Source organism: Protomyctophum bolini (assembly GCF_963924005.1).
Source record: "Protomyctophum bolini genome assembly, chromosome: 21".
In the NCBI taxonomy this organism is placed as follows: domain Eukaryota; kingdom Metazoa; phylum Chordata; class Actinopteri; order Myctophiformes; family Myctophidae; genus Protomyctophum; species Protomyctophum bolini.
Genome location: NC_137882.1, coordinates 5,084,381 through 5,104,397, shown reverse-complemented (window position 1 = coordinate 5,104,397; position 20,017 = coordinate 5,084,381). Strand labels below are relative to the sequence as shown.

Genomic DNA, 20,017 nt, shown 5'->3' with positions numbered 1-20,017 from the left:
ATTATCGCCGTACGTACTATGACCTTTTATTCACGCTGGGAAAGCAGAACAGCCTCGTACAGTATACAGTATACACGTACAGTATGGGAACCTTTCCACTGAGCAGTCCTAATAGCGCCAGCGCGGGGCCACATGTTGCTGATTAGCGCTGCGGTGCGGAGGCCATGAGCGCTGTGCGTCGTTAGCGATGCGGTCACAGCTTAAAAACAATGAGTGACTGACTGATGTGTGAGATGCTCAATGGCGGTAATTAAACACTCACTGACACTGACGCTGGAGCGCTGCTGGCGCCTGCAGCGCTCCAGACACGGAGACTAAACACCACACCAACTGCATGGGGGGCGTGCCACACCAACAAAGCAACGGAGAGACAGAGGGAGAAGTGAGAGGGAGAGAAATTGATCAGTGGTTCTCAAAGTGGCTTTCAGGGACCCCCACATTTGTTTTTGTTGTTTTTCACTTAATTGAAAGAAAAATTGAATTGAAGAACAGACAGACAAAAACTCAACTACCAAGACAATACGGGAAAGAAAAAGACAAAAAGTAAAAGAAAAAAGGCTGCATTTTTCATATTACAGTAAACATTCAATGAAATTCTATTGCAATATCGCTAGGCTGAGAGAAGAGATTCCACTTTTCCCATTTTTTATAGAATTTATCCTCTTGTAGTCTAAGTATGAATGTTAGTTTTTCCATAGCCCCACATTTTTTTTAAAGATTTGTTTTTGGCTTTTCTACCTTTATTGATAGTATCAAGTGAAGATAGACAGGAACGAGAGAGAAGGGCAGAGACACGCACCAAAGGTCGTCATTGAACGGGACTCGTCAGGCCAGAGCCTATATGTGGCATTGCCCTACACTATAGTCACTATGTCTGTCCGGCGTCTTGGCATCCTTTCTGAGCGGTCAGAGTGTTGCTCATGGTCAGAGAGGAGAGAAGTGATTCACCGATATGTGACTGTCTCTGACCTATCTCTGTCTAACGGGCCTCTATACAGCTCTAAAGATAACCCTTTGTTATGGTTGTGGTGTGTGAACTCTCACTCTGCCATCTGGTGTGAACTATATCTTTATTGTTATATAGTGCTTACTTAGTGTGAACGGCCCTTATATGGTGTGTGTGTGTGTGTGTGTGTGTGTGTGTGTGTGTGTGTGTGTGTGTGTGTGTGTGTGTGTGCGATGGAAAGAAAGAAAGAAATAACAGAACTGTTTCAGGAAGAATGAATTGACAGGAACCACGAGACGTTCACTGTAAGAGTCAGACATCTTGGTTCTGTATAGGCTGTTGATTCTGCCTTTAAATATCTGGAGGGAGGGAAAAAAAGACAGCCTTTTAAACTTGACCCTCACAAAGTGGCTGTGGCTACGGACTATTTTCTAACACAACATTCACATTCTCTACTTCAGCAACGTGGCTAGTCGGTCATCCGCCCTTCAGTTGATGGTGGTTTGCGCGTGTGTGTGCGAGCGTGTGTGCGTGTGTGTTTGTACGTGTGCGTGTGCATGTGCCCCCTATTTCATACTAGCCCCCAATGTTTCAGTATTCACCAGTGTTTGCAGTGTAACTGCCTGCTAGTGGAGACCACCCTTATGTGGTGGTCTGCAGTCAGGAGTTCAAACGTTATTTACCACGACTTCAGTGGCTGTGCGTAAAGCGGGCCACTGTTAGAGTCTGGTTCACCATCCTGGAGGATTTCCTCAGCAATGTGCTTCTGGGAGATGGAAAGTATTCCTGGGCAAAGAGTTTGGGGAATGTTACCAACCGCTTTCCCTCATTACTTACAGTACTCATGTCTCCACTGTGACCTCCATTTGTGAATGTGAGAAACGGTCAAACGGACTGTTGACGATGCCGCAAATATGATTATATGGTTAATATAAAGTAGTGTCATTTTCTATGGTCAACTCCTATGGCACATGATTGTATTAATAGTAACCACTTTCAACCATGGGATCCATATTTTGGGCATGTAAAAAAAAAAGCTGATCCACAAGTTGAACTACACGCTACTTTACAAGCTAGAGTCTAGACCAAGGGTCTTCAATGTTTTTTTTGTTTTTGTTTTGACCCCTTAGCGGAGAGAGAAAAAAAGCAGGGACCCTAATATTGTATAATATTGTATAAAATTGTGTTCCAGGTTAAACATTTTGACAGCACTGCAGTGCAAATTTGGGGTTTTTGTTTGTTTGTTTGCACATTAATCACTTGAGCCCTCCAAACACCTTTGGACTTTTGTACTTGGTCTGCTCTTTTTCCCCTCTACATCAAACCTCAGAAAATAGCAGATCTACAAGCTCTCAACGTCACGAGCTTGTTTGTAGACACTAGATTGGCAGATTTGCAGCCAATGTTCCCTCCAGAATAGGGATGCTAGGGTTCAAGTGATTAATGTAAAATAAAATAAAATGGAGGCACACTTGTAGTAAGTGGGGTCCCCAGAACTACTTTTCTATCTTGATATCTTTAACATACATTTAGAAATCTTTTTAATCTTCCACTTATTTCAACTGTATCTTTTTTTACTTTTATGCCTGTTTTACATGTTTGTGTTCATTGTTTGCTTCCTGTGTTTTTATTCTGTGAAGCATTTTGAGTAGTATTTTGTACGATCGGTGCTTTATAAATAAATTATTATTATATTTCAGATGATCCTCTCCAAATCCCTCCAATGTGGCAAAAACCAGTACTTGAAAGACTCAAAATGTTGTGAAAAGTGTGGACCAGGTGAATAGCACAGACACGCACACAGACACACACACACAGACACAGACACATGCACACACACACACGCACGCACGAACAGACAGACAGACAGACAGACAGACAGACAATGAAGTGGTGTGTTAGTCACATATTTTAAAATGTCCCTAAAATTATTTTAGGGATTTAGCAGACACTCTTAACCCATTCTGAACGGGAACCCATTTTGGTGTTTTAAGCTTTGTTATGCTTTAGCTATTGAAAAATAGCAGATCTACAAGCTCATAGCGTGCCACCGAGTGGCGCGCTACGAGCTTGTAGGTCTGCTATTTTTTGAAAAATCGAAGAACGACTGACATTTTCAGAATCTGATCTCAGGTCAGAATGGGTTCATCAGACCAGTTGTGTGTCCAGTGGAAACCTCGTATGAATCTGATCTCAGGTCAGAATGGGTTAATAAGCAAGGTAAACACATGCATCAAATGCAGAGAGACAGTGTAGTGCCTCAGTAAGCTAGTATCACTTAGCATCAGTCTAAACAATTATACTGTGAAAACAATAATCATCTCCACATTAAAACTAAATAAATTGTAAATTATATTTCTAACATTGTGGTCGAGAAAAAACAAGACTAAGTACATTTGAACAAAATGACCACGCTACATTATGGGCGATTGGGCGTCATAACTGGGTCAAGTGCTAAGGGCTGAGATTGAGTTCGAAGAGATGAGTCTTCAGATTACGGCGGAACATTGGGAGTGAGTGTGACTGTGCACTCCTAATTTACTCAATGGCTGCAGCGCCACAAAACAGTCCGTTCCCATCTTAGAGTATATATACTTTAAGGTTCCCATGCTCACACACACAGTTCCTGAATGAAAGGAGGAAGGATGCGTAAAACAGGAACATGTAGACTCCAAATATAAACTCACACCTCCTATTTTGACATACTAAGATATGCCAACTCATTTGTTCATACCCTGCACTGCATGCTGTACAGTGCGCTACATGTATTCTTCACACACACACACACACACACACACACACACACACACACACACGCACACACACACACACACACACACACACACACACACACACACACACACACACACACACACACACACCCACGCATTCTGTATTTCTTTCCTAGTAGAAGCATGGGGCAGAGTATAAGGAACACATTTTCAGTCATTTTTGTTTCAATTCCTGTTTTTCCCAAGACTAATTATGTCTTCAGTCACCTCTCTCTCTCTCTCTCTCTCTCTCTCTCTCTCTCTCTCTCTCTCTGTGATGCACACACAAACACACTGTCTCTCTCCCTGTCACTAGGCTCCCGCGTGTTCCTTGAATGTACAGAGGCTAAGGAGACCAGGTGTTTTAAATGTGACCGTGGTGAATACCAGCCTGGATGGACCCAGGAGACCCTCTGTCTGCAGCAGAAGATCTGTGACGAGGGTCCGTATACCAATGTTCTTAACCCATTCTGACCTGAGATCAGATTAAAATAATGCATTTTAGACCCACCCTTTAAGTAAAGTATATCTTTTTTTATATGAAGGCGCTCTCCCTGTCTCATATTTCTGACCTGTCGCATTTTAGTATACAGCATAAAACATTCCACTGGTATTGTAATTGCGTACTGTAGCAGACATGAAGTCCACATATCGGCTCCTCTGACAGTGTGATGAAACCAGGTTCCGGAAACAGTTCCAAATGTGATGGAACCGATTCGGTCCAGTTCCTCCGGCTTTCGGATCCCAAACCTTCCCGTCGATACACTCCCTTTAAGGGTAATTTGACCCCTACCTCTGCCCTGACCTCTGCCTTGACCTTTGCCCTCCAGGTAAGGGTTTCATGCCCCGGCCTGAGAACCTGTTGGCGGAGGAGCCGTGCCACTGTCGATCCAACTTACAGTGTTCCACCATCAACTGTGAGTACTGTGAGAAGATCCCTGTCTGCAGGCCTGGACACGGACTGGAGGCTGATCCAGGTGAGAGAGAGAGAGAAACACATGCACGCACGCACACACACACACACACACACACACACACACACACACACACTGTGTCTGCGTTCAGAGGACATACTTGTTTGGAGTGAGAATAACCAGGACCGTGGTAACAGAGATATCTGTGGTGGTCCCAAGGTTACTTTTGTAAAAGGGGAAACCTTTAGGTTTATCATTTGTAGGATCACTCGCTCACAAGTCTTGAAGAGGCAGTATTTCCCGGAGAACGTGCAGGCGCCAGGGAGTGTTTGGGGAGTTATTTTTTTATTTGGGTAGTTCTTTTGTTTGTTTATTGCATATTTGGAAAAAGGTTTGAAACTGACCCGTTTTATTTTCGCGTGGGTTATGAACTGAGGTTCTATTTCATTTTGCATTATAAACTGAACTTGTGACATTAAAATCCTGGACAAGGTTTTTTTTTTCTTTTTTTCTTTGAAACAAAGACAGTTTTTTCTTTTTTCAGTTTGTTATTTGGGGATGTCGAACTGTGTTTGAGGGGAAAACAGGTTCATTAAATACATGTATCCATGTGGAGGATTGCTATTGGAAATTGTCGGATGAAAGGCTGGCATCCCAAAAATACAACTTTAAAGGCATTCCACAACACTCCAGAAGTGTTTTAGAACAACATATTTATAGTTAACGTGCTTTCGGCAAACTCATGGTGGTGGTCCTGGGCTCAGAATCTGTTGTTGGGGCTTAAAACAGGCCCCAAACCACCCTCACACTCGTGGTCAATGTGAAGGTGTCAAACGTGTGTAATTGAGTGTTAAACTGTCAGAGGACACTGTGTTCTCCTTTGGTCACTGAGCAGTTTCACTCAAGTCACTGAAGGGCACCTTGACAGTAATGCAGTTATAATGTAACTATGGTACAGTACATTAGCCTACTAGAAGGGAATGGAGCATATTATCCTCTACAATCCGCTCCATTTAGGAAGGCAAATGTGTTACTAATTAAACGTCCCCTGGCCAGTGCAGATTTTTCCCACACAGCTGATGAATGCGTAATGCGGTCCTTCGTAAAGTGCCCTCCCTTAAACAAACGCTGCCCCTGCTCTTCAGCCGCATGCTGCATGCATAATGCGCAATTACGCCCACACATCTCGTATGCACACAGGTGTGCTAATTACAGTACACGCCGTGTATATGTAATTTCCCAACATTTCCCAACAGACTGGAGAAAATGTGGGAAAGAAAGCAAAAATACTCACGCCCGACACCCACCAAAAAGATTCTCTGAAGTGGTTAGTTTAGCTGAATAAAGAATGGGGGGATTTTGACATCCCACCAGTACCAGAATCAGAGAGGCGACGTCTCTGTGTGAGTCAGCTCATTACAGGCTGACCAGCACTCCACCTGCCTCCAAATGGATCTCTACTGAAGATCCGAGCACTCAAAAATGTGTTCATCAGGGCAGGTATGATACCTATTACATGCCTTGATGAAGACTCCTTTGCGAGTCGAAAAACATGTTGGCTTTTTAAACTTAAACTAAAGTACCTTGATTTTATATCTACCATTTCTGCACATTTTTGAGTGCCTCAGATCGCCGCCTTTTCTTCACTTCTCTGTCTATGATCTACTGTATAGGCTTATTGTCCCACCCCTCAATGTCTTCACGTTATTGTACAGTTAATATAAAACGCACTGTTCAGGAACATTTCAGCCACCTCTTTTTACCATCAGGCCCACTCCACTCCACGTCATCAAACAGCAACGCACACCTGTGGTAATATCATTCTACAGGCCCCCCCTGATCCTGCCCACAATTGGCCAGCGTTCGGGCGAGGGAAGCTGGGCATGTAGGGTGATGTTTGTCGTATTGGTATTATTATTCACCTACTTCTAGTAAGGAATGTGTTTATTTGTGAGCACTGTGGCTCTGTGTAGTGGACACACACACACACACACACACACACGAACGCACGACCACATGAAAAACACAGGCTCCATTAATTGAGAGACCTTCAGACAGTGGGACAGCGGCGTGTTGATGTTTCCCCACATTTCCCGGTGGAGATTGACCATATTTCATATGTTTTCCTACATTTACCAGAACATGCACACTGTACTGTACTGTACGTACTCAGTGTCTTGCTGTGTTTTGTGCTTCCAGACTCAACCAATGGCAGGAGAGTGTGTGTGCCGTGTAAGAAAGGGTTCTTCTCTCCCGACCTTACTGCACAGCCGTGTAAACAGTGGGCCAAGTAAGCACGCACGCACGCACGCACGCACGAAGCACACAAACACTGTTTTTATCTTTAGAAAGGAAAGGAAAATGTAATTGAAGACGTATCCTTGTCTGACCAGCAGCCTGCTGTTGTGACTAACACACACACACACACACACACACACACACACACACATACACCCTCCACTTCCACTTCAATCCCGAACCACAGCACTGGCCGGATCTGTGATGCTGAGAGAGACACCCACACGCACAGACACACACACACACACACACACACACACACACACACACACACACACACACACACACACACACAGACTGGAAAACTGGCAACGGAAATAAAAGTAATGACTGGTTGCGATGCACAGAGAAGGGCTGGGTTTAAATTTCTCACTGCAGACCTTGTATTGAACTGTATTTTCCTGTGCCTGTCTTTTCAAATCGTTAATAAAGTTTTCAATCTAAATGAAATGAAAGGCTTAGTGAGGGTGTTGTTTTTGTCCTTTTGCGTGCAGCTGTAAGGCTCTGAGCAGGAGTGAGAGGCAGCCAGGCGGACCCCAGACCGATGCCATATGTGGACCACCCATCTCTGGTACGGTACTAGGTCTGCATGTCACTATCAAAAATGTTATTAACAATTGAAATGTGTTTTTGGTCTTGTACATTGTAACATTATGTTCCTCTCTGCCTTTTAGGCAAAGAGGAACATAAATAAATAGCAGTTCAACAAGATCACAATGCATATCTTCGCATTGCGATGAAAATACTGTAGCGGAAAAAGGTCTTAAAAGATGTGCATGATACACGTTTTTTTGTTTTGTTTTCTTCTACAAGCTCACAAATTGTAGTGTTGTGAGCTTGGATTTTGAAATGTTTTGGTGAAGAGAACTTTTGCAGAGGGAAAACAGGATTGTGTTGTGAGCTTGTGGAACTGCTGTTATTATTATTTTTATTTGTTATTCATTCTTTTGGCAATTTTCAACGCTGTCATAAAATGTTGGCATACTCGCATGTACAGCAATACAAACTGTGTGTGTGTTTGTTGTGTGTAATACGTGTGTGTGTGTGTGTGTGTGTGTGTGTGTGTGTGTGTGTGTGTGTGTGTGTGTGTGTGTGTGTGTGTGTGTTTTACAGATCCAACATTCTGGGTCATCGTGTCTGTACTGTCAGTCATCTCGGTTCTCTCTCTTCTGATCCTGATGCTGTTCTGCTATAAGGACAAACTCAAACTGCTGTCTGGTATGTCCCTCACTGTCCCTCACTGTACGTCCCTCACTGTCCCTCACTGTACGTCCCTCACTGTCCCTCACTGTACGTCCCTCACTGTCCCTCACTGTCCTCACTGTCCCTCACTGTACGTCCCTCACTGTCCCTCACTGTCCTCACTGTCCCTCACTGTCCATGCTGCTGCCATTTTGTGTTTCTGTTCTGCTAACGCCAGGAAAACGTAGGAGAATATCGTTTTTTTTGCTTAGAACTGATGAAATATTGTTTTGGAAAAGAATGAGGCAGCTGGCCACACTGCATGACGGAGGGAGGGGGCGGGCAGCTAAAATTAATATTGAATATCTAAATACTGAATCGAGCGACTTAAAAACTGTCTAGGGTGTTCACATAAGCCTGAGTATAATATATTTTTTAAGTGAAATATCCCTTTAACGGGTTCTGGAAAATGTTCAGGTTAGGGACTGTTCTGTTTTAACCCGTCGTAGTGCACGAAGGGCTCGTAGTGTGTACCTTTTTCACTTTTTTGTCTTTCTCTCTGGGCAGTGGATGTGTTTCTCTGTGCCGTGAACTTGTCTCTTTTCCATTCACTGAACTTGTCTCTCCTCTATTCAGTGAACTTGTCTCTCCTCTATTCACTGAACTTGTCTCTCCTCTATTCAGTGAACTTGTCTCTTCTCCATTCACTGAACTTGTCTCTCCTCTATTCAGTGAACTTGTCTCTCCTCTATTCAGTGAACTTGTCTCTCCTCTATTCACTGAACTTGTCTCTCTATTCAGTGAACTTGTCTCTTCTCCATTCACTGAACTTGTCTCTCCTCTATTCAGTGAACTTGTCTCTCCTCTATTCAGTGAACTTGTCTCTCCTCTATTCAGTGAACTTGTCTCTCCTCTATTCAGTGAACTTGTCTCTCCTCTATTCAGTGAACTTGTCTCTCCTCTATTCAGTGAACTTGTCTCTCCTCTATTCAGTGAACTTGTCTCTCCTCTATTCACTGAACTTGTCTCTCCTCTATTCAGTGAACTTGTCTCTTCTCTATTCAGTGAACTTGTCTCTTTTCCATTCACTGAACTTGTCTCTCCTCTATTCAGTGAACTTGTTTCTTCTCCATTCAGTGAACTTGTCTCTCCTCTATTCAGTGAACTTGTCTCTCCTCTATTCACTGAACTTGTCTCTCCTCTATTCAGTGAACTTGTCTCTCCTCTATTCAGTGAACTTGTCTCTCCTCTATTCAGTGAACTTGTCTCTCCTCTATTCAGTGAACTTGTCTCTCCTCTATTCACTGAACTTGTCTCTCCTCTATTCAGTGAACTTGTCTCTTCTCTATTCAGTGAACTTGTCTCTTTTCCATTCACTGAACTTGTCTCTCCTCTATTCAGTGAACTTGTCTCTCCTCTATTCAGTGAACTTGTCTCTCCTCTATTCACTGAACTTGTCTCTCCTCTATTCAGTGAACTTGTCTCTCCTCTATTCACTGAACTTGTCTCTCCTCTATTCAGTGAACTTGTCTCTTCTCTATTCAGTGAACTTGTCTCTTCTCCATTCACTGAACTTGTCTCTCCTCTATTCAGTGAACTTGTCTCTTTTCCATTCACTGAACTTGTCTCTCCTCTATTCAGTGAACTTGTCTCTCCTCTATTCACTGAACTTGTCTCTTCTCCATTCACTGAACTTGTCTCTCCTCTATTCAGTGAACTTGTCTCTTCTCCATTCACTGAACTTGTCTCTCCTCTATTCAGTGAACTTGTCTCTTTTCCATTCACTGAACTTGTCTCTCCTCTATTCAGTGAACTTGTCTCTTCTCCATTCACTGAACTTGTCTCTCCTCTATTCAGTGAACTTGTCTCTTCTCCATTCACTGAACTTGTCTCTCCTCTATTCAGTGAACTTGTCTCTCCTCTATTCACTGAACTTGTCTCTTCTCCATTCACTGAACTTGTCTCTCCTCTATTCAGTGAACTTGTCTCTTCTCCATTCACTGAACTTGTCTCTCCTCTATTCAGTGAACTTGTCTCTTCTCCATTCACTGAACTTGTCTCTCCTCTATTCAGTGAACTTGTCTCTTCTCCATTCACTGAACTTGTCTCTCCTCTATTCAGTGAACTTGTCTCTCCTCTATTCAGTGAACTTGTCTCTCCTCTATTCAGTGAACTTGTCTCTTCTCCATTCACTGAACTTGTCTCTCCTCTATTCAGTGAACTTGTCTCTCCTCTATTCAGTGAACTTGTCTCTTCTCCATTCACTGAACTTGTCTCTCCTCTATTCAGTGAACTTGTCTCTTCTCCATTCACTGAACTTGTCTCTCCTCTATTCAGTGAACTTGTCTCTTCTCCATTCACTGAACTTGTCTCTCCTCTATTCAGTGAACTTGTCTCTTCTCCATTCACTGAACTTGTCTCTTGTGAATTTGCAGTGAATTTGCGGTCCTGTGTTCAGAACCTGAAGAGGACGAGGATACAGCAGGTAAGGTATGGAAGTTGCAGGGCAACTCTTTTCTTTACTCATTTCTCTGCTCGGAATACATGTGATTATTAACCCATTCTGAACGGGAACCCGTTTTGGTGTTGGCATCATGTTATGCTTTAGCTATTGAAAAATAGCAGATCTACAAGCTCATAGCGCGCCACCGAGTGGCGCGCTATGAGCTTGTAGGTCTGCTATTTTTGAAAAATCGAAGAGCGACTGACATTTTTAGAATCTGATCTCAGGTCAGAATGGGTTAATCAGACCAGTGTGTGTGTCCAGTGGAAACCTCATATGAATCTGATCTCAGGTCAGAATGGGTTAAATCTAGCCATGCTCTAGAATGGAGTGCAGTGGTTCTCAAAGTGTGGTACGGGGACCCCCAGGGGTCCTTGTTGGGTTTAGTTCTGTATAAGGTCTGTGACTCTTGAGAGAGAGAGCGTACAAATGGATCATTATGGGTCCTTTTGGTTCCATATGTACACTCTGCGAGTTAGGATATTAGATTCAGGGGTCCCGGAGTTAACCCATTCTGACCTGAGATCAGATTCATACGAGGTTTCCACTGGACACACACTGGTCTGATTAACCCATTCTGACCTGAGATCAGATTCTAAAAATGTCAGTCGTTCTTCGAATTTTTCAAAAATAGCAGACCTACAAGCTCATAGCGCGCCACTCGGTGGCGCGCTATGAGCTTGTAGGTCTGCTATTTTTCAATAGCTAAAGCATAACATGATGCTAACACCAAAATGGGTGCCCGGTCAGAATGGGTTAATAACTGGTATCAAACTGGGGCTCCTTGAAATTAAATAAGTTGGAGAACCATGTAGCTATAGAGCAGCTAGAGAGGACATACAGTAAGTGTAGGCTGCGGGAAGATATTTACAGTAGGAGGTGCTGAACGTTCTGTAGGGGGTGCGCGGGCGTTAGGGCCTCGTGCGCGCGCATTTTCGCACGGAAAAGTGGCTTTTTATACTTTCGCTCTCCACACGCGTGAGCAATCTGACACAGGCAATTAACCAAGGACAAGGCGCTGATACTGTGATACAGCATATTTATTAGGCCTATAGTAACGGAAACCTAGTAAACCTAGTAGACTCATGGGCTTGGCATCCTTTTTGACATGACTTTGGCATCCATGTTTCATCATAGTCAGTGTAATGCTTTTGTTCCAACCGTTTTTTAATCATCCATATTATATAATTCCATTTTCATTCCCATCAGGGCATTGTAACGATCATTAGGCTCAGAAGAGCAACACGTCTCCCAGACTCCCGGCCCATCGTGCTCATCAGTCAGAGTTAGCGTATTTGGACACATGGTGTATGATTGACTCTGCCTTCTCCGCTTGATCTCTGAACGACGCCCCGTGTTTAGTCTCAACGTGGCTGCTTAATCACAACATTTTCAAGACATGAACATAAACAAAACCATATTTGTCTGTCCGTGAGGGCTGCATTGCCCAAACAGCTATTTTAGCTTTTCCTTTGCCACTTTACTATAGCCATTGTTCTCATTGAGTCAAAACTGCGGCAGTGTGATTGCGCCATCCTTGTGCACTGGTGCGTGATGCACACTGTAGGCTACATGCTCTGAGGCGTGCACAACACTAAATGTGACCAGATTTGACTGAGGTCCTGCCATTGGATTTCTTTTTGAACTTTCGTTTCTTCATGTCATATGAAAGCAGGGAACCATAGCTTCAAAATGACATATTGGTTGTTAAGTTTGTCCCACCCGTCTTGGAGATATGGCTTATAGAGTAATGTCTTGCAGAAAACAGGCCTGAAAGGTTCACTTCTGTGGTCTCTAACATTATACCTAGCTACATGTTTAAGCATTTACGCCGCGTGTCTCCGTGTCTCTCTGCCTCTTCTAGGAGACCCTGGCTCCTCTCTACCACAGCGGGGGTGCAGGCGGAGCGGGGGGTCCCGGGGGTCCAAACTGCACGCCGTGCGAGGCCACTAAGCTCGTGTGCGAGGCGCCACGCTCCCCCCCCACCCCGTGCACCTATCCCCTCACCCCCCCGCTCCCCGAAATGAAGGTGCCGCTGCCGCACACGCCTTTCATCACCACGGCAACCAGGGACGAGGAGGAGGGGCTAAAGGTGAAGACAGACATAGAGGTAAGGCTTGTCACCGTCATGACATTTATTGACCATTATTTCACTTGACCATTATTGTCGACATCAACCGTAGGCTATTAAAAATATATGTTTTATGTTTTATTTTATCGTTTATTTATGTGATGTATAGACAATTTACAATGTAGGCATTTAGCAGATGCTCTTAATCCAGAGCGGAACAATCCAAAGTAATACATCAAATACATAGAAATCTACATAAAATGATACCTTATGAATCTAATTAAACAATGGAGGTTATGCACGTCATCATCATACCCGGAAGTTATGCAGGAACGCCTACTGAGTGGCAAAAAGCTTTCTGGCCTCGACAGTCCATACATCCAAACAGAACATTTTCATCTGATTGCATTAAATAACGTTAAACAATGTAAACTCACTTTGCCACTCACTTTAGGCATTGCGGAAACTCAGCTCCGCCTCGTTCCTGTCCACATCACTGTAATAATCAATAATGCACACCCTCTCCTGTAATATTTCTCAAATAACCAAAATATACCTTATTTAAGCACAATTTGTGGAAATATAACAGACCGACAAGCTCACAACATGTTGCGACGGGCACATTGTGAGCTCTGATGCTTTGTTTTTTTTTTAAATTAAAATGTCAACAATGCGATAATTCATATCAAATAATTGCAATCAGGCGATGTTGTGCTCGTTGTGACAGGCCTGCACGGAGGACGGGAGCGAGGGGTCCGGCGAGCCGGAGGAGGTGACCGAGGATGAGGAGGAGGAGGAGGAGGGGGCGGCGCTGTGGGCGGGGTCGTGCGTGTGCGTCATGCCGGTCCGCCAGCCGCTGGAGGTCGGGGAGAACGAGGACTGCAGCCAGGCGGTGGGACCCCCGGGGGACCCGGGACCCTGCACCATGTGCGGGGGGCCGGAGGCTGAGCGAGACGTGTGGGCCGACGGGAAGGGGGCGGCGAGCGAGAGGCGCCGCGAGGAGGAGGACGCGGCGAAGACGAGCTCGTCCGACAGCGAGGCGGCCGACGGCCCGTTTGTACGCTCGTCTCTCTCACCGCCAAGGTGATTATTAACCCATTCTGACCTGAGATCAGATTCATACGAGGTTTCCCACTGGACACACACTGGTCTGATTAACCCATTCTGACCCGAGATCAGATTCTAAAAAATGTCAGTCGTTCTTCGATTGAGTGGCGCGCTACGAGCTTGTAGGTCTGCTATTTTTCAATAGCTAAAGCACAACATGATGCTAACACCAAAACGGGTTCCCGTTCAGAATGGGTTAATGGAATGAAGATCACACCTGTGGGAAGTGAGGGGCACTCTTATCATCATACATCACCTCATTCTGGCCAATCACACTGTGCGTCCTCACTTTTTGTCTTCAACGTATGTGTTCACACAAACGGTCGAAGCTGGACATAGGCCCTCAAAAGCGAACTAAAATCACAGGAATGTTTTTCCAATTTCTGTTCCTGGGTTGTCAGGTCCTGTGACAGGGATATCAGGACATCCCTGTCAGTAACCATAAAAAAAGTAATAATAAAAAAATAAAAATACATAAAAAAGGGAATAAATAAATACAAATCTAAACCATAATCACCCTGCTCCTTCCAGCCCGTCTCGTGAACTCTGCGTGCCCTTGTCCCAGGCCGGCCCAGAGGTCAAAGTTCACCTTCCGGTGAAGGGGGGGGAGGAGCCACAGGGACTGAAGAGCCTAGACTCCGGCTCGACGGCGGAGACCACGCCCCCCACCATGACCTCCACGGTGTCCTGGTTTAACCCCTCGCTGACCTCCTCGTCCGTGGGCGACCTCTACCAGGAGAAGAGCTCCTCCTACGAGGCCTGCGGTGGCGAGGAGCACCAGCAGGACCTTCAGGGACTCTCCTGGAGGCACGCCCCGGGAAACAAGCTCTCCTCCGGGGGCTCCGAGCTGGACTGTCCCCCGGAGAGCCTTCAGAGCCAGCTGGTTGAGCCAGCGCTTACCTCAGGTATGTGTTTTTTTGCAACACAACACTTAAGCCGTATATGCGTTTCTCAAACTTTTTAATGTCAAGGACACCCAAATGAATATGTATTTGACCACGGACGGACCCCATCTGAAAATATATTGAACCAGGAAACATTAGAATTTTTGTTGTATATAGCCGGCGATGTATATATACTGTAGGTTGGCACCTCCCCTAAACACTGTAGCCGACCTTTAAGCTCACAAAGTGTTGTGATGCAACACGTTGTGACTTCGTTGCTTGGCTATTTTGGCAAATTCTGCAAAAAGGGTTAAAAAGGGTTCATGTGGTTGAAGAGGATTCCTGGCACAGAGAGGTAAATGGAAATGCAACACAGGTCTCTCTCCGGCCAGAATCAAACCGACCAAAATAATAATGCCATTATGTGGTTGACACACTATCCCGGTCAGCTCCCGGCAGTCCTCTTCTTATAAACCGTGGAATATGAATGTTCCAGCGGTCCTTTTAACACATCTGACATGCATTGTTGCTCGCTAACCGCCTCAACACTGCTGTCTAATGAAGGAACTAAAGCTCTCATTGGAAACTACAGGAGCTCGTCTCCATCTGCTTTGAGCATAAAGGGTCACTGCAAAAAAAGAAAGAAAAGAAAATCTGTGATGTCTGATCATCACAGATCATTTTGGTCTCCATCAGGAAATATGTTTTTAATAAAGACGTAGTGTATTGGTCAGTCGGAACTCTGAAGCCCACACACAGAGCAGGAATAAGATATCTGTGTGTACACATAGTTTGATGAATGAAGTTTGATGTCGGTGTTCACAGTCTCTGATGTCGGTGTGTGCGTGTGTGTGTGCGAGCGCGTGTGTGTGTGCGAGCGTGCGTGTGTGTGTGTGCGAGCGTGTGTGTGTGTGTGTGTGCGTGTCTGAACTGTGCCATCCACACTGCTCCTGTTTACCCAGAGTTCCATAGGGTTGCGTAAAGTGACCACAGCCTCTCTTATTGAAGCAAGATGTCTGCTCATTGAGTAACTCTTATAATCTACCACAAGCACGTACATCTGCGCGCGTGCACACACACACACACACACACACACACACACACACACACACACACACACACACGCACGCACACGCAGACTCTCACTGGTGACTGTTCTTTAATTACAGCCTCTCCTCCTAGTAAATAAACAGCATTTCCCATCAGTCAGTGCAGTAATGACAGGTCGTTAAGATGACTTCCCGCTCGTCGCTGTGTATAAGTGTCCAGTGGGGAGCGGTAGGTTTCACCTCTCCAATAAGAATAGCTTTAACCCATTCTGACCTGAGATCAGATTCATACGAGGTTTCCACTAGGACACACACTGGTCTGATTAACCCATTCTGACCCGAGATCAGATTCTAAAAATGTCAGTCGCTCTTCGATTTTTCAAAAATAGCAGACCTACAAGCTCGTAGCGCGCCACTCGGTGGCGCGCTACGAGCTTGTAGATCTGCTATTTTTCAATAGTTAAAGCATAACATGATGCTGACACCAAAATGGATTCCCGTTCAGAATGGGTTAACAGCTCTTTATTTTACATCTCACGTAACGGAGTCAACAAGACTACTAAAACAGAGGCCATCTTAGGTTCGTTTCTCAAACTTTTGTTTCATGTCAAGGAGCCCCAAATTGATTATGTATACAGTATTGGCTATCTGAAAAGATTTTGTGATGGGAACGAACCACTTTCCTTAGGGCAACATATTCAAAACTTTTCAAAGATTATTTATTTATTTTACTTTTTTGCAATAGCCACTCTACACACTTTTGTAATTCCTACATTAAAAATGTAATTTATCCATTTCTCAAAAATATGATCTAATGTGTCATGATCTATGAGCTCATGACACTGTTTTGATCTGTTTTGATCTAGTTAAAACCATCACAAATGTTCCTGGTCATTCCACAACTCCCTCCCACATGCGAATGTAACATCATTCATCTTCAGTACAGTAATAACAACGCACTGTGAGCTTGTAGATCTGCTCTTTTCACGATTCATTAAAAGTGATTTAAATTGAGGTAAACGAAGGTAATTGGACAGATCTTGTAAGATCTTCACTCTGCATTGCAACTCCGTTAAGGCTAAGTCATTTCCGTAACGGTTGCACTTATCTTCCGCATGGGGGAAGAACTTTGGCTCGGAACCAAAGTTCTTCTCTATATGAGATACGTCGGACTCTTGTGGGTCGGAATAGGGCAGAGTGGGTCAGAAGGGTTCAAAAGAGGTCAGACGGGTTCAGAAGTACTTCTTCCAAATGTGTACTCAGCTCTTATTTTCCCACTAAAGAGAACTGATTTAGTAGGAAACCATGGTGGTCCAGTGGTTAAGAGATACAGAGACTGTGAACTTAGCAGGATTCAAAACCGCCCTTTCTAAGATCTCCACTCTGCATGCAGATCTGATAAGGCTAAGCCATTACCATAGTTGTCACATTCATCATTCATTCATTCATTTAAGTGCGTGCGTGTGCGGTGCAAGGGAAAAGGCTGTGCTTTGATGGTTTTTCCATTTCTTTCCCGATGGGTTCCTCCAAACAGATAAGGCTTCTCTCTCTCCCCTGTGATCTTTGGCAACCTCCCAAGGGGATCCTGAACCATTATATCCTGTCTATATTCTATCACCCACACCAAACTGAGTTCACTTGTTACTAGAAAATCTAGTCTGGCACCAATGGCCGTTGTCTACACTCTACAGTATATATGGGAAGTATTTAGGAATACAAAATAAACGGATATTATCGATATTATCAAAATCGATGGCATCGCTCCACAGGCTGGGAGCGTCTGTTGCGCAACATTCGATGTTGCGCACCAGTGGGGCGTCATCGAAAATGTTCCCCCCGAAAATCTTAAAACGTTAATAACTCTTGATCTAAATCATTCCGTCCAATTCTAAGCAAAGAGTATGTGATAGACGGCCCACCTCCCGTTGTTGCTGCTTCAGCCACATCCGGGATAACATCCGGTCCGTTAGCTGCTACAGCCACATCCGGGATAACATCCGGTCTGTCTGTAAATGTCCTCCGCTGCTATAAATCGCTGGGCGCTCTGATTTAATGGATTCTATAATCCCGGGCGTTCGGGGTGTTAAGGGGTGGCGCAAGATATAGCCCTAGTCTCCAGTCACCCTGGCGGAGACAATAAAGTAACACGTTCACATGTTTTCAGATTATTATTTATTATTATTTATGTGCATGATTAGACATAAGGTGCATTAAATAACCACAGGGCAGTTAACTAAACTAACAGACTGGTTAAAATGACATTTTATTTGTTAAAATAAGTAATGGAATTGCAGCTTCAATGACATTTGCTCTTTGTGTGAGGCTGCATTTCTCAAATACGAGTCCCATGATAGAAAAAAGTGTAAGATCCTCTGGTCCAATCTAATGAATCATGTTAATCGATGTCACTTGAACAGCACTTTTATTAATGATGCAATGCTTTACACAAAACAAGTCATACATTATACAAGAGCCAGTAAGATAAATAAAGATCCCAACGTGAAATGAGAAACGGATTGAGGAAGAATTAAACACAGGCAAATACAAACAATAGAACAAGCATGAAGATTCATTATGCAAAGGCTTGATTGTTGGAAGTGTGTTCAAGAGAGTAATTGAAAAAGATGGCAGATATTGTTGCCGTGGTCAAACAAACTTGTATCTCCATGTGGGTTTTTCTTTCGTAAATGAATAGCCTACTTTGTCAAGGTTCAATGTTGTGCTTTACTGACACTAGGTTGTACTATTCACACTAGTGTGTCCCACTAGAGTGTCACACAAAAGCAGCAAAAATAGCATTCCATTTCCTGCAGTGATATTGGGCCCTATCTTGCGCCATCTCTTACCGCTTATCCCTAAACAAATTTGCCATTTTCTACTATTTTGAAAAAACATTTAAAAATAGTTAAACTAACCAATCTACATCGATACATTGTGAGCTTTTAGATTGGCTATTTTAAAATGTTTTTCAAAATAGTAAAAAAAATGGCAAATACGTTTAGGGATAAGGGTTAACCCATTCTGGGCGGGAACCCCTTTTGGTGTTAGCATTATGTTATGCTTTAGCTATTGAAAAATAGCACATCTACAAGCTCATAGCGTGCCACTCGGTGGCGCACTACAAGCTTGTAGGTCTGCTATTTTTGAAAAATCGAAGAACGACTGACATATAGAAACATAGCTTTTTCAGAAAACTGTCAGGATGTAGAAGACATTTTTAGAATCTGATCTCAGGTCAGAATGGGTTGGGTGGCGCAAGACATAGTCCATTGTCTGGCCACGCAAGGCTTGAAAACTAACAGTTTTGGAGATATGAGGTTTCCACCCGACAGGGCCGACAGTGAAGATGTATTTTTCTGGTTCTTCCTGCATTAAAGTCTCATTGGACAGGAGTTTGTGAGGCTGGCAGTGTGGATGGAAACTTTCTCTGTTCCCAGGGAACGTGAGCTAGGAGCTGCTAGTATATACATTTACTCAAGTATACTCTACTAATTTTCAGACATGTTTTTACTTGAGTATTTCCATTTTTTGAGACGTAATACGTAATTATTATTATTATTGTTGTTATTGTTAATAATAATACAAAACATATGATGACTGTGGCTCAGGGGTAGAGTGGCTGGATGGTAACCGCAAGGTCGCCAGTTCGAACCCGGGCTAACCCCGGAGTTGGTGTCGAAGTGTCCTTGAGCAAGACACTGAACCCCTAATTTCTCCTGATGTGCTGCTGGTTGGTGCCCTGCATGGTTTCCGCTGCCATCGGTGTATGAAATATGAATGTGTGTGTGTGAATGGGTGAATGTAATGCACAGTCTAAGTAAAGCGCCTTGGATAAAGGTGCTATATAAATGCACCATTTACCATTTTATACGACACTGACTATTCAGAAATGGCTGACGTACACGCTCACAACACGTTGCATCTTGTGAGATTGTAAATCAGCTATTTCATAAGTTTGACAAATGTAATGTTTTAACACCAATACTCAAGTCAAATTTTAAACAGGAAAGTATGTCTACTTTTTACGTACTTTTTACTAATCTGTGTACTTCCAGTATTCCACCACTGCTCCTATCTCAAAGCTAACCGCTAGCTGAGAACATTTCTGCACGCAGATTTTTGAGGTGAATCCTATTTAGCCGGAAAACCCTGTGGGCCCGTTTTGGGCAGTATGGTTAAAAAATAAAGAGGGGGGAAAAAAGAGCAGATCAGCTCTTGGTGTTAACAAAGAGATGGACGGAAGAATCCAGGCGGATTCCATTCAGCTTTGTTTTGAAAGTTGTGGTGGAATG

At 43.9% G+C, this 20,017-nt stretch overlaps 1 protein-coding gene across 1 annotated transcript in view; it reads left to right on the top strand.

Moving 5' to 3' along the window:
* The window catches only part of tnfrsf11a (tumor necrosis factor receptor superfamily, member 11a, NFKB activator), a 28,348-nt gene that overhangs the window by 5,509 nt on the left and 2,822 nt on the right, over positions 1-20,017 (top strand). The window contains exons 2-11 of the mRNA XM_080794114.1: positions 2,647-2,725; positions 4,034-4,159; positions 4,548-4,694; positions 6,831-6,921; positions 7,424-7,500; positions 8,043-8,147; positions 10,547-10,596; positions 12,479-12,724; positions 13,413-13,768; positions 14,324-14,697. Of these exons, the coding sequence (XP_080650240.1) occupies positions 2,647-2,725; positions 4,034-4,159; positions 4,548-4,694; positions 6,831-6,921; positions 7,424-7,500; positions 8,043-8,147; positions 10,547-10,596; positions 12,479-12,724; positions 13,413-13,768; positions 14,324-14,697 (1,651 nt within the window). The remainder of the gene's footprint in view (positions 1-2,646; positions 2,726-4,033; positions 4,160-4,547; positions 4,695-6,830; positions 6,922-7,423; positions 7,501-8,042; positions 8,148-10,546; positions 10,597-12,478; positions 12,725-13,412; positions 13,769-14,323; positions 14,698-20,017) is intronic.